Raw genomic sequence first — 12,500 nt, 5'->3', positions numbered from 1 at the left:
AATGCATGGACCTTGGACGGCTAGCAATCAATCTCTTTCCGCATTTTATTTTGTGTTTTTATCACTACGAGTCAATTTATTTTGCAATCCTGTAAAAGGAGGGTACTGATAAATCATTATAAAAATAATCAAATAAAATTGGAGACAAAGAAAGAGAAGCCTCCTCGTGCTTATTGGTAATCATTTACGCTGAGGACGAAGAATAAGGTATCATGGCTCACTCTACTTTAAGAAATAAACACCATGGTAATAGAGATGATGGCAAATGACATCATTTAATACTGGCAAAGAACACGATTCTTACACTGTTGTAAAAGAGGAGATATATATTGCCCCGGTAAAGAGAAATTTATTCGTCGGTGAAGCCTCGGGAATACTCGAGAAAAACACACGCATCGAGGATCCTTGTATGTACAGCTGTCGAACCTACGACCTTCCGATCATGACTTGTTCGGTTGCTCGTTCGCCGCCGAGCTCGAGGTCGCAAGGCCATTGTTATAACAATTTCTCACTTACAAACCCAGCCATGAGCAATCTAAACTTAAAAACGTGACAAAAACGTAAAGCCGTAAAGGAATCCATTCTGGTTCTGTGTATTTCTGTAGCTCATGCGAGCGGGGTTGATTGGATGACGTCACAAGACACACCGCTAATGTAAAATACAGCGAAGTCTAGGTTTAAGAGCGAAGCAATGGCGGACGAGTTTTTGCGATATTTGGAGGGTTATATCAAGGCAGAAAAAGTTAATTTGGACGCGATTCATGGTAATGTCCCTTAGTTTGCATCTATATTTTACATTTTTGAGAAAAAAAGGTTGGAAAAAAAACCTTGCCTTGGACTCCAGGATTTTATTTATTGACATTTATTTAAGGTGATTCCTCAGTATTCCACTGCGCATCCTGTACTGCGCATATGGGGTATCAATATTTATAAATTGGATCAAATTTGCAACATTGTACTAATATAGCGTAAGTCGATCGTACACGCTGAAACAGTTCTCAAAACACGCGAGAGTTGCCACTGACTCATAATTCTTTGCCAATAAGCACGCGCACTCCGAGAACATGGCGAATTTTGTTGTTTCGATCTACGATAATCGAGATAGACAGGTACGATGATGTTTTACTCTTAAACGAGCACATTGACCTATATTTTTATTCCATAGTTTTGGTGTACAAATTATCCCCTTTAAGACAAAAGAATTTTAAAGAAATTTATCCGAAAAAAATATACAGCTAAAAACGTACACAAAGCCCTTTACCCAAGGAGGTAAATTATGATCTTGAAAACAACGACTCGAGAATACGTTTTGAGTCGACGTCGTTTTAAGTTGACTGAGTGATTTTTCCATAAACTATGTGAGACAATGTTCCATATGCCCTAGACTTTCTACCTATCAAGTGTTTTTTCAATTGTTTTTTTCGTTTCTGAGCTAACGCAAAATGTACCCTGAGCCGATGAAATAAGTGATTAGTATCAGTACAGGCACCTAAGTAATGGGGTAAGATTGGCCCATTATATCTCTTAAGCAAGCACGGTGACATATCTTTCTCAAAACAGGTATTAGTAGGGAACATTCAGGGAAAGTTTCAAGAAAATCGTTTGACAACTTTTTTTCTGAGGAATCGCCTTAAGATGCAAATTCACCATTACAACTTAATGCTGTGTCATGTCTATCAAAGAAATGCATAATATTCTCCGGCGCTTGCAAGCTCCGCCCTTGTTTGTATACTCGGCATGCACGAGGGAAGTTTTGAACACCACAATAAAAGCGAAGTAAAGGCTCCAGGGAAAGCCGACAGTAGGTCAATTAAGAAAGAAAACAAACGAGTCTCACAAAGTGCAAGAAAAACTATAAACAAAGACTGTAAAAAAAGTAAGGCACAGAAGCCAGCTGGACAATTCTTCCTGCCATATGATAAAACAACATATAAGGAAATTGATCAGATCTCGCGCTCTCCGATTGGTCAATTTCGCGAACTATTTTCTAGTAACAGTGCAGCCCAGTCAATTTAAACTTTTCTTAGCGGATTCTTGTTTTTTCAAGTTCACTGTTCACATTGTGTCCCCCATGCTTTGTGCTTAATAAGACAACGTGCCTGCGGCATGTATCCTCTTTTGTCATTGTGAGTGATGGAAACGAGCCAGTTTCTATCACACCAGATTACACAATTTGACAAGTTTGTGTCTCAAGCTGTCGGTGCCATGCCTGATTCTGAAAGACTGCTTGTGCTGTTTATCTACAATACATACACTTGTGTTTCCACAGAGGAAATGAAACTAAGCTTCATTCGAAAGTCATCGATAGACTCCCTAACACCTCGGTGTTAAATTTAAATGAGGAAAATGGGAGAAAAGAAAAAAAAAATGGATAAACTATAGTTCTCCGACATTGACCGTTCTACAACCACCCTGATTTCATTTTTGTCTCGTTTCAATTCTTTGAATTTTTTAGGAGGTCAAGCTTCTTCATTTTGCACGGACTGGCAATTGGTTCGGTTCGTTGACGACCTGATATCTGCACAATCGCAAACAGTGGCGTAATTCATCCTCGGCTCTCTAAGGAATTATGCAAATTTGCCGTGAACAGGCAGTAGACGCCAATGGCATTTTAATATCAAGGCAGCAACTTCAGTCCCAGTGACACAGTGCGGTTTTATTAAGAGCTATACCACGGCACACAAAACCGCGAATTGCATTAACCGTACCGGTAGAAAATAGAAATCTGTTTGCAACCGGGTGCATCTCTCACGGTTGCTGTTGAAGATATCTCGATAATTTGTCAGAAGAAGAAGAAGAAGAAGCGAACCGTGATGACCAATTCAAACTGGACGACAAGTAAATCGTTTGCAGAAGTAACGAACGCACAGCAAAACAACATAAATGGCGATGAAATAGACTCGGACGATTCAACGTGGATTCTCACTAGCGCTTTTATCATTTTCACCATGCAATCTGGATTTGGTCTCTTAGAATCCGGTATGGTTTCCAGGAAAAATGAGGTAAACATTATGGTGAAGAATGCAATTGATGTAATCTATGGGGGACTCTCGTATTGGCTGTTTGGATTCGCCTTCAGTTTTGGACTGAACGATCGTGCAAATGGATTCTGTGGACTCGGGTCCTTCTTGACCGATGCGGATGAAAACCAAATGGGACAAATCTATTCCAAGTATTTCTTTCAGCTTTCGTTCGCAACAACAGCAACAACCATTGTTTCGGGCGCGATGGCCGAGAGAACCAGTTTAAAAGCTTACACCATGTACTCGTTCCTCAATACTCTAACATACAGTCTTCCGGCTCATTGGATTTGGGATCACAGTGGTTGGCTCAACAGAATGGGTGCTGTGGATATCGCTGGCTGTGGTCCAGTGCATTTGGTTGGTGGTGTGAGTGGTTTAGTAGCCACGTTAATGTTGAAGCCACGGATCGCACGCTTCGACGAAAACGCCCCATTAAAACAAATGGCGTCCCCAACAAATGTTCTCCTCGGCACTTTTATGTTATGGTGGGGCTGGTTAGGTTTCAACTGTGGTAGCACCTTTGGAATTAGCGGCATGAAGTGGAAACTAGCCTCCAGGTATGACTTTTTTATCCTTATAGGAGTTATTTATAATGATTAAGCCAATGCCTTATAATTTTTTTATCAGGATCTTTTCCTTTTCTCACCTGTTTCTTCTCTGAAAAAAAAAAAAGCCGCAAAAAGCACTGAAACGTACGTGAACATCAAAATTCATTGTCGCTTTCCCCACCTCAACAGTTCTTATTTCCAAATTTGAAAAATCTGTGCTAAGGTGCACAATTGATGTTTTTGATATTCTCAGTGAAGACATACAGCCTGAAAATCTCGTTTCAAAACCATGTTCTCTCCGTAGAATATAATAAAACGGGTTTGCCACCGGAAAGTATCTTTTTATATTTTTCGGACAACAATTTGAAAAATCTGGCTATAATAGACGAGTGAACGCTTTTGAGTGCATCGTGGGTAATCAGGGCAAGATGGAGAGAAATTCAAAGGTTTGTGTGGAAGATCAAAACGATGAAAAGTATTCATGATATGCAATGTTGGTATTTTTTATTTTCCAAAACAGAAGATATGCGCTCAAAGGTACGGCAGAATAAAATTGGAGAGAATGGCTATAGTAGAAATTATTTAATTAAACAAAGTTTCTGCCACACATTTCCTTTAATTCCAAAGGCACAAAATTACAGAGAATGTATGGAGACAAAAAAAAACCAATATTTAGGAATTCCAAAGAACGGATATCAAGTCTAGTACTTCATCTCAGCTGTGAACGTGAACTTATTTGTTTGGTTTATGAAGGCGAAAGTCTATAAAGTAGAGTCATGTACAGTGTGTGTTTTATCCTTTTGCATGAATCTTTAAAACCAAAAGTTATATATTACACGAGCAAAATCCCACGACATCGAAGAAACGGGAAAGAGACTTATATAATGCCAATATAATTCTGAATCAGTTGTCGTTGGGATGACAATCTTAAATAAGGTAACGATGGCCGATGAGAGATTAGAAGGTTTTGCACTTCAAGCTTTTGGTTGGAGCTCGAGGGGGCGAGCATGTTACGTTCTTTTGTAGTTGACCCTACAAAGCCTCAACGACCCCGCGTTTTTCAAAGGCAAACGGCTACCGGAGACGAGAGGAAAACAAGTTCTTACGTTACATGAAAAACTGACATAATTTATTGACAGTCACTGTTTTCAAGGCGAAGGAAGATATTAGTAATTGCCCTTGACGGTAGGATTTTTTAAGTAATTAAGGGAAACTAGAAGTCACTAGCAAGAACGAGGAAGATCCCATCAAAGGTCCATCTTCTACTCGAAGAACCGAGTACCTATGTTTTCCATGGAGTAAAGCTGACAAAGGACGCAACCCTGAAAAGTGGCGGCAAGGGACGTCTTTAGTAATCAGATAGGTAATTTGAATACGGGAAAAAATATAGACATACAGCGAAATTTGACGTTTATGCGGCATAAATAAATAAAAGTCCTTAATTTCCCAAGAGGCACCAGAGAAAATGACCATTCAGTTAGTTCACAAATATCGAGAAGGCTGCTGAAGGCCTTTGCTGCTGGCGCCAAAAAAAAAAAAGAAGAGAAACACGGCTGCGAAAGACCTCCTAAATTATGGAGATTAACTTCTAAGCAACGACAAGGAAAAACGAAAAAGCCCAAATTAATACACTCTTTTCTGGCACGTGAAAGGTTTGCGTCTTTCATAGCAGTTTGTAAGAAACTGTTCCCTAGAGTAATGTCACGTGATCTGAAATGGGAAAACAAAACGTTCAAGCTAAAGAGGTCTATTAGGTCGACGCAGAAGCTCGTGACCTTGAGAAGCTTTTAACTCTGGTTCGTGGCTGGGAAGTTAGAAACTCTTAACTGGATGTAACGTAGCTCGTGCATTTTACTGCGCGTGCAGCATCGATCTCATTTTTGTTCATATTTGGGCATAAAATTGGTGTCCTAAAATCCCCAGCTTCGTTACAAAGCCTTGTGCTTCCGGTCGACGCAAATGAGAGCCGATGAAAATCGGAAACGTCAAACATCGTTATTTTAAAAGAGGAAATAAATTTCAAACGTTCAAAAACCTTGTTGCCCAAAAACACATCGAGGAAATCACCTCACATTCATTTTATTTGGCATAATTAAAGTCAAGATGATCTTCTCGAACCTTACTGTCTACCTTCCTCGACTTTGGTATAAACCAATTTTCGAAATGGTAAATTGATTTCCGTCATGATTTTATGGTAATCTTCTGCTCGTTTGCCTTGTGCAGGGAATGAAAAGGCACTCGTTGCTTGACATGGTTAAGTGTCTCGGCTTCACTCCGCAAGAACATCGCCTCCGTGACAAGTCGTAAATCCCTTAGATCATCGTGAATTCTCGTTTTTAAAAGTGTTTGTTTTTTCTTGACTTCTAATGTAAGCTAATCGAAGCCGTTTTGAGCCTATTTTTCTCTAAGCTGCTTCCAAAATATGCGCCGAGGAAAACGTACAATTAAGCCATTATGTTTCATTGTTTTCGGCACGTTAAAATCTTGCAGCACATAAGAGAGAGTTCGCTTAGCCTTGTCGTGCAAGACGGTCAATGTGCATGTAATGTAATTCTTTTTTATCATCCAGCATGATCTTCACAAAAAAATTACTGCCTCATGAAGATGGCCAAGATTTTTAGAAATACAAAGAGAAATGTATTCATTATTCACCGTTGAGAAGCTTTAGAACCTGACATATTTTTTCTATCAGGCAGCAGCCTGCGTTCAAGCCATAATGGAATTTAAGTTAATATTATTGCTTTACTTACAAATATCTTAATTACTTATTTCTTGTTTGAAGGAAATTAAACACAACAACTTATTTCAGAAAACTGATGCCGGAACAATTACGTCGCCTAAGATATGTGTATTACAAGGAAACAACAAGAATTATTATACATTGGTGTCACCAGTTCGATTTTGATTGGCTATAAGCACGTACATGCTTGCTTGCTCTGTTTCTCTTACGTCATACCTACAGACAATAGATTTTATATATATTTATATTTATATTTATATTTCGAAAGAGGAAGTGTGTTTTGTTTACACGTGAAAAAATTGTTTTACTGATGAGGATTTTAAATTATCAAATTAACAGTTCAATTTTTTTATGCAAAGCTAAAATGCCATAAAAATGAGATTAAAACCTTTATTTTATCCTATAAAGAAGATAAATCGTCTACAATTTTTAGGAGAAAGATGTAATGTTTATGCATCTAGTAAACTTGAATCAGTGTACGTAGGCGCAAACAGATGAATAAGTCGCTTCAATTTACAGCAATGATCCAGGTGGTTGATACTCCAGTTTATGCATGCATGTATGTATGTTACCTTAAGCATGCAGGGCGCGTGCACACACTTTACATACATACATACATACAACTTTATTTAAACTCAGATTTAGAGTAGCTCGAGAGAGCTAGTGTCTCCGAGTAAAATTAATACATATAAAAAAAAAATAAAAATAAAAATATAATAATCCGCTTATGTACACATTAATATACACATATAATCTACGCAGTAATATTTTGAATAGCGCGCTTAAAAGCAATAAGAGATTCAGAAGTTCTTACGTCATCAGGCAGCATATTCCATACTTGGGTAGCAGCATATCTGAATGATTGTAATCCATAGGTAGTTGTGGTAACTCTTGGTAGATTCAATTTTAGGGTACCTCTGAGGTTGTATGCCACTTTCCGTTCTTTTAGTAGTGATTTGAGATATGGAGGAGCAACGCCATAAAGAGTCTTATACGTAGTAATTACCATATTCTGAACACGAGAAGATTCAAGATTGACAGACCCTATCATTCTAAGTAAAGTTTCATAGTCGCTGTTACTATTCAAAACCGTCCTCAAGGCCAAGGCTTTGTAGTCTGTGACTTCAGTGCTAACCACATGAAGGATAAGCGATTGAATTCTTACGCTCAACGGACACGGGCGGTCTGGCGCTGTGAGTAGGTGTGGGATTTGTCTCACATGGTTTAGTCTTCTTATGTTTCCTTTGTGTTACGTCATTCGTGAGTTTCACCCGTTTTTACACCACAACAGGAGCCTGCAATAGCAATACTAGGTCTATGCAATGGCATTTTCACAGATCAAGCTATTTTTAGACGAGTTCTTAACCATTTTAGGCCCAAAGGGGGGCCCCGTTGACGAGTAAAATCGTCTGGTGTTAGACAGAGTAACAAAAGAGTAAAAGATGTAGGAGTACATTTTACTCCAAAAACGGAGTAAGCAATACCGGAGTGAATTCTACTCCGAAAATGGAGTGGTTTTGTACCTTTTTTTTTACTCCTTTCTTGGAGTTAATCTACTCCTTGAAAATAACAGTGGAGTTACAGTGCAACGCGCCTTACCGTGGCCACCCAACAAACTTTCACTTTTTGACAACCTACGTGTAAATACTACGTGTAAATACGTGTAAATTACAACCGTACGAACTTTGCAATGAGGCGTGACTGTCAATGAAATTTGCACACCCTCAATGGCGGATAATTTGTAAAGAACTTTGTTTGGTGGCCACGGTAAGGCGCGTCGCACTGTAAAGGGTTAAATGAGATTTGGCGTCCATTCTAAATCCCTTGGGTAATTATTTCTCATGCAAGAGCTGGAAAGGTCTAGTTTCGCGGGAAAGTCAATCTAAGAATAACTCGGTCTGTAAAAACGCCGTCCCACAAACTTTCACCTGATATGTTGGAAACTTTTCACAGGAAAAAACGTTTACAAAACGTGTTTTTTTTTATTCCAACCTACCAGGAGAGGGGCCAGTCCGTTCATATCCATTCCTTATCAGCGGTTATTCACCAAAAGGGGTCCTACAGTGCATCTAAGCAGCGGTTTCTCGCCGTAGTTTCAGAATCCGGATCTTTGCTTGATAGCAAATATGGCAGACTTGGCACCATAAGAAACGAGATTTATAAGAATTGTCGGGAATTTTAGAGAGTTTTTGAAGAATTTTGGACATTTTTAAAATAACTTTAGAGCTTTTGTTTGGGAAATTCCGAAAAGAATTTTAGATAATTTTTCGGGAATTATGTAGCTAAGCCTAACGCTAATAGAAATGGGCTCCTATGTACAAATGTTGACGCTACTGCTTATGTGATCCTCTTTTATTGCACAATCAGGGCAGCAGTTGTTACTATCAATGGCTCCATAGGCGGGGGAATAATCGGAATGGCATACAGGTGAGTCCAGGGAAATGGAATGATTTGGCAAAATGCTTGTAATGGGAAACACGGTTGCAAGTTGCTTTGTTAACGAATAGATCGCCCTTAGATTTCAGAACACTCAATTGAGTAACTGTCGAGATGCTTGCATAGGAATGCAACGAGCTTAGTTTCTCCTTGGACCCCTAATGTTGCTGCAACGTAGAAAAAATAGGATTTTGAATTTGGTGTCTCGAGATCGAGTTTGACTGATTTCAATGGGATTGAGTATGTTTGGACATTTAGTTAACATTTTGACTACACATATCTATTTTTCAATACAGCTTTTCGCTGGGAAAGTGTAGAAAATTTCAGTGAAAATAGGAACCCATGACCCGGAGCCTACAACTCTACTGTGTTCGTGTAACGGCGTTTTCACAGACCGATTTATTTTTAGATTGAATTTCCCGCGAATGAGACTCCCACAGGAGCCCGATGAAATTAAGCTGACGTCATAGGATCACCGAACCTGAACTGCCTTTGTTTTTGACCTAATTCGCGGGAAGGGCTAGTCTAAAAATAAACCTACTTGTGAAAACGCCGTTTCACACACGCTGTATGGAAGTTGCACGCTCCAGATGGGCTCCTGCGTGAGAATTGGTTTGACGTACTACTTTGTTAATCCCAGACAAGGACAATTAAATAAACCAGTTTTCACACAAAGGAAAATACATAAAGTCGGCGAAAAGTAAGCGAAAATATATTCGACCATATTATAATTATGGCAGGAATTTAAAAGCAATTTTACTCATAGCAGTGCATTGGCTCATTCTTTGAACGTAACGCAAAATTTCCTAGACATTTTTAATTTAGGCTAGACTGTCGTCGCCGACTCTTGAAACCGAAAAAATTAAGCATCAAAACTTATTTCGAGATTCCGTTGAAAATTGTCATAAAACCAGAGAAACATCTCCCTACGGACGCTTGTCATTAAATAAACCAATCAGATTCCAAAGCTAATGCATATAACAAACGCTGCGCACGAAAAAATGTGTGAAATTACGTCATCGCTCGTTTTCATTTTCCTTCTGGTTGGTCGATGACTCGATGGCGCGGGATTATGGGGCCAATCACAATCTGCAGAAAACACGAACTGATGATTTACAAAAACGCCCTTTTTTACCCACGCAAGGGCAATGTTATCTTGTTGTGTAAACAAAATCAGTAGCTCTACGTACAGCTAAATGCAAGATCGTGTAGAAACAGCTTTGTTAATTAGTTTTAGAAATATCCTATTTTGCTTATCATGTGTGTTTATTTTCTTTTATTTCCCGAAGTTATATCTGCTTCAAGAACAAACTAAATATTCCCATTTTTGTGACCGGTATTCTAGCAGGGCTCGTAAGCATAACGGGTGAGTAAAATCATAAAATGTTTAATTTATCATAGAAATGTCCTTTCCATTGCCCAATGCAGCTAAACGCTTTAAACAAAACCGTGGCTCATCAGTCTGTAATTGTGATTTGAGCTAAAACATCGGAAGACAAAGGTACGCAACACCATCAACCAAATCTGGACATCGTGCTCCAATATAATTGGTTCCAACACTATTTTCATGTAACACACCGTGAAAGGTCCTACTACACGCTGGTACGGGAGTGGGGGTTGAGGTCGCATTTACTGCGGGGGTTAAGCAAATCGTAGGTAGCTCCGTCAAAATACAGCACCCGATCCAGGGGTAAGACCTGTTGCAATTTGCACCTTTTTGGTTGGCTAAGCTGGGAAATTTGTCTCAAACAAACAGGACAAAGACGCATGCTTTTCAAAACGTAGCTTGAACCCATGACTAGGACGAAGTAACTCCCATACTAACTCTATGTCACGGCATTTTTACATCTACTGATATATTTTTAGACTACTTAAAGGCAGTTCCGGTTCGGTGACACCATGACGTCAAGTTAGTTTCTTATGATTGGTCATCAGGCTCCTGCGGGAGTCTCATTCGCGGAAAGTTTAATCTAAAACTAAATGGGTCTTTGAAAACGCCGTGATGGGCTCCTAAACTTAGCAAATTCTTGGTAAAATCAGTATAACATTTTGAAACCCTCTAGTAGAAAATTCATTGATTTAACCCCGGTGGTTAATCCTCTTAAAATTACTGCATGTCTCCCCTCTGGATTCAGCTGTCTGCTCCCTCGCTCGACCTTGGGAAGCTATCCTCATTGGTGCATTGGGTGCCCTGTTGGCATGTCCAGGATGTGCTCTTCTTGACCGTCTTCGCATTGATGACCCGGTTGGCTGCGTCCCTACTCATTGTTTTGCTGGAATTTGGGGTTTAATAAGCGTTGCTTTGTTTGCTGAGAAAGACATCTTGGAAAACCAATTCTCCCAAGATTATGGGGTCTTCAAAGGCGGTCCATGGAGTTTTCTTGGAGTACAAATGCTAGTGGTCGTTTCTGTTTCCGCTTGGGCCGCTGCTACCACGTTCCTAGAGCTGTTATTGGTTGACAAGGTTTTCGGGCTGCGCGTGAGCACGGAGAATGAGCTGTTGGGCGCTGATTACGTTGAACACGGAGTTGCCGAAAACGATTTCACGCTTCAAGGAATTTACGATGAAAAAGAAAACGGCTCCGAACGGTTAAAATCTGTGGAGGTAAACGTGCTAAACGATTTGCCGATAACTTTAGCCATCGACACATTTCAGAACAACGATAACGGGCACAAATCTTTCTGGAAAAGGGTTCCCGTGAAGAGAAAAATTTTTCGGCGGAAGTTGCGAAAAGCTTTATCAATCAAAGGAAGTCGAAATGAGAGTCCTAGAAACGGTACCTTTACGGTGCAATTGTCGTATGTCAACGGAGGACAAAATGTGGTCGACTCGAACGGTGCCACCGAAAGTCGAGATCACATTCGCGTGGTTGAAAATGGCGGCGTGATTACAGACACTGAATCACACCTTCAAAGGAGCTGAGAATTAGAACTCAACTTCGGAAACGTAACGTGAATCAAACCAAACTTCATCATGCATGTTACACGTCAACTTTCTTCTCCTAATTGAAGAATTTATCTCCATTATATATAGTTTGCAAGGGTGCAGGGATGACGCAGTGGTGAGAGCTTTCCCCTCCCACCAATGTGACCCGGGTCCGATTCCCAGATTCGGCATCATATGTGGGTTGACTTCGTTTGTTCTCTACTCTGCACCCAGAGGTTTTTTTTCCGGGTACTCCCGTTTCACCCTCTCCTCAAAAGCCAACATTTGATTTGTTTTGCGTTAATTGTTAATTTCAGTTTACAGTGCCCTCAATTAGTGCTCCAGCGCTAGAAGACGAGATACTCAAATAAAGTTTCTTTCCTTTCCTTTCCTTTCCTTTCCTTTCCTTTCCTTTCCTTTCTAAGCTGGTGATGTTGATGCTAGATTTTGCTTTTTGCTCATATCGTGACCATGGCAGTGTTCTTTACATTTTTATTTTATTCATTTATTCATTTATTTATTTAACGAATTCGCCCACAGGCAGGAAATATTACAATAGGACACAAGATCCCCTATTAGGTAAATTACCCGACCCATCCCCTAAAAGAAAAAAAGATACAAAGGCACCCATTTACAAGCACCTCTTGCTATAAAAAGGACAACTTAATAACAAACAAACTGCATAAATAGTGTAAATACGAAAAAACGTTCCACATATGTTACTATAAAATACGAGTCATGAAACAGGGAGGTTGTAGCAAAATTATTCTTTAGAAAGAGACCTGACGAGCCGCGACGGGAACGCCAACTACAAAATACAACTAAAG

The 12,500-nt window shown here is 39.6% G+C and overlaps 1 protein-coding gene across 2 annotated transcripts in view; it reads left to right on the top strand.

Moving 5' to 3' along the window:
- LOC137999795 (putative ammonium transporter 3) overlaps window positions 1-12,500 on the top strand; it is a 14,135-nt gene that overhangs the window by 629 nt on the left and 1,006 nt on the right. The window contains exons 1-5 of one of the 2 annotated variants that reach the window (XM_068845710.1): window positions 1,021-1,109; window positions 2,456-3,580; window positions 8,679-8,738; window positions 10,037-10,113; window positions 10,883-12,500. The exon at window positions 10,883-12,500 is cut by the window's right edge and continues 1,006 nt beyond it. In XM_068845710.1, the coding sequence (XP_068701811.1) occupies window positions 2,814-3,580; window positions 8,679-8,738; window positions 10,037-10,113; window positions 10,883-11,670 (1,692 nt within the window). In that variant the 5' untranslated portion in view covers window positions 1,021-1,109; window positions 2,456-2,813 and the 3' untranslated portion in view covers window positions 11,671-12,500. Of the gene's footprint in view, window positions 1-1,020; window positions 1,110-2,455; window positions 3,581-8,678; window positions 8,739-10,036; window positions 10,114-10,882 lie in introns of those variants that run through there. The other variant, XM_068845709.1, reaches the window with a different exon arrangement.

This window comes from Montipora foliosa, chromosome 4, assembly GCF_036669935.1.
Source record: "Montipora foliosa isolate CH-2021 chromosome 4, ASM3666993v2, whole genome shotgun sequence".
NCBI classification, from domain to species: domain Eukaryota; kingdom Metazoa; phylum Cnidaria; class Anthozoa; order Scleractinia; family Acroporidae; genus Montipora; species Montipora foliosa.
Note: the sequence above shows the minus strand (reverse complement) of the source record. Positions and strands in the feature narration are given on the sequence as shown.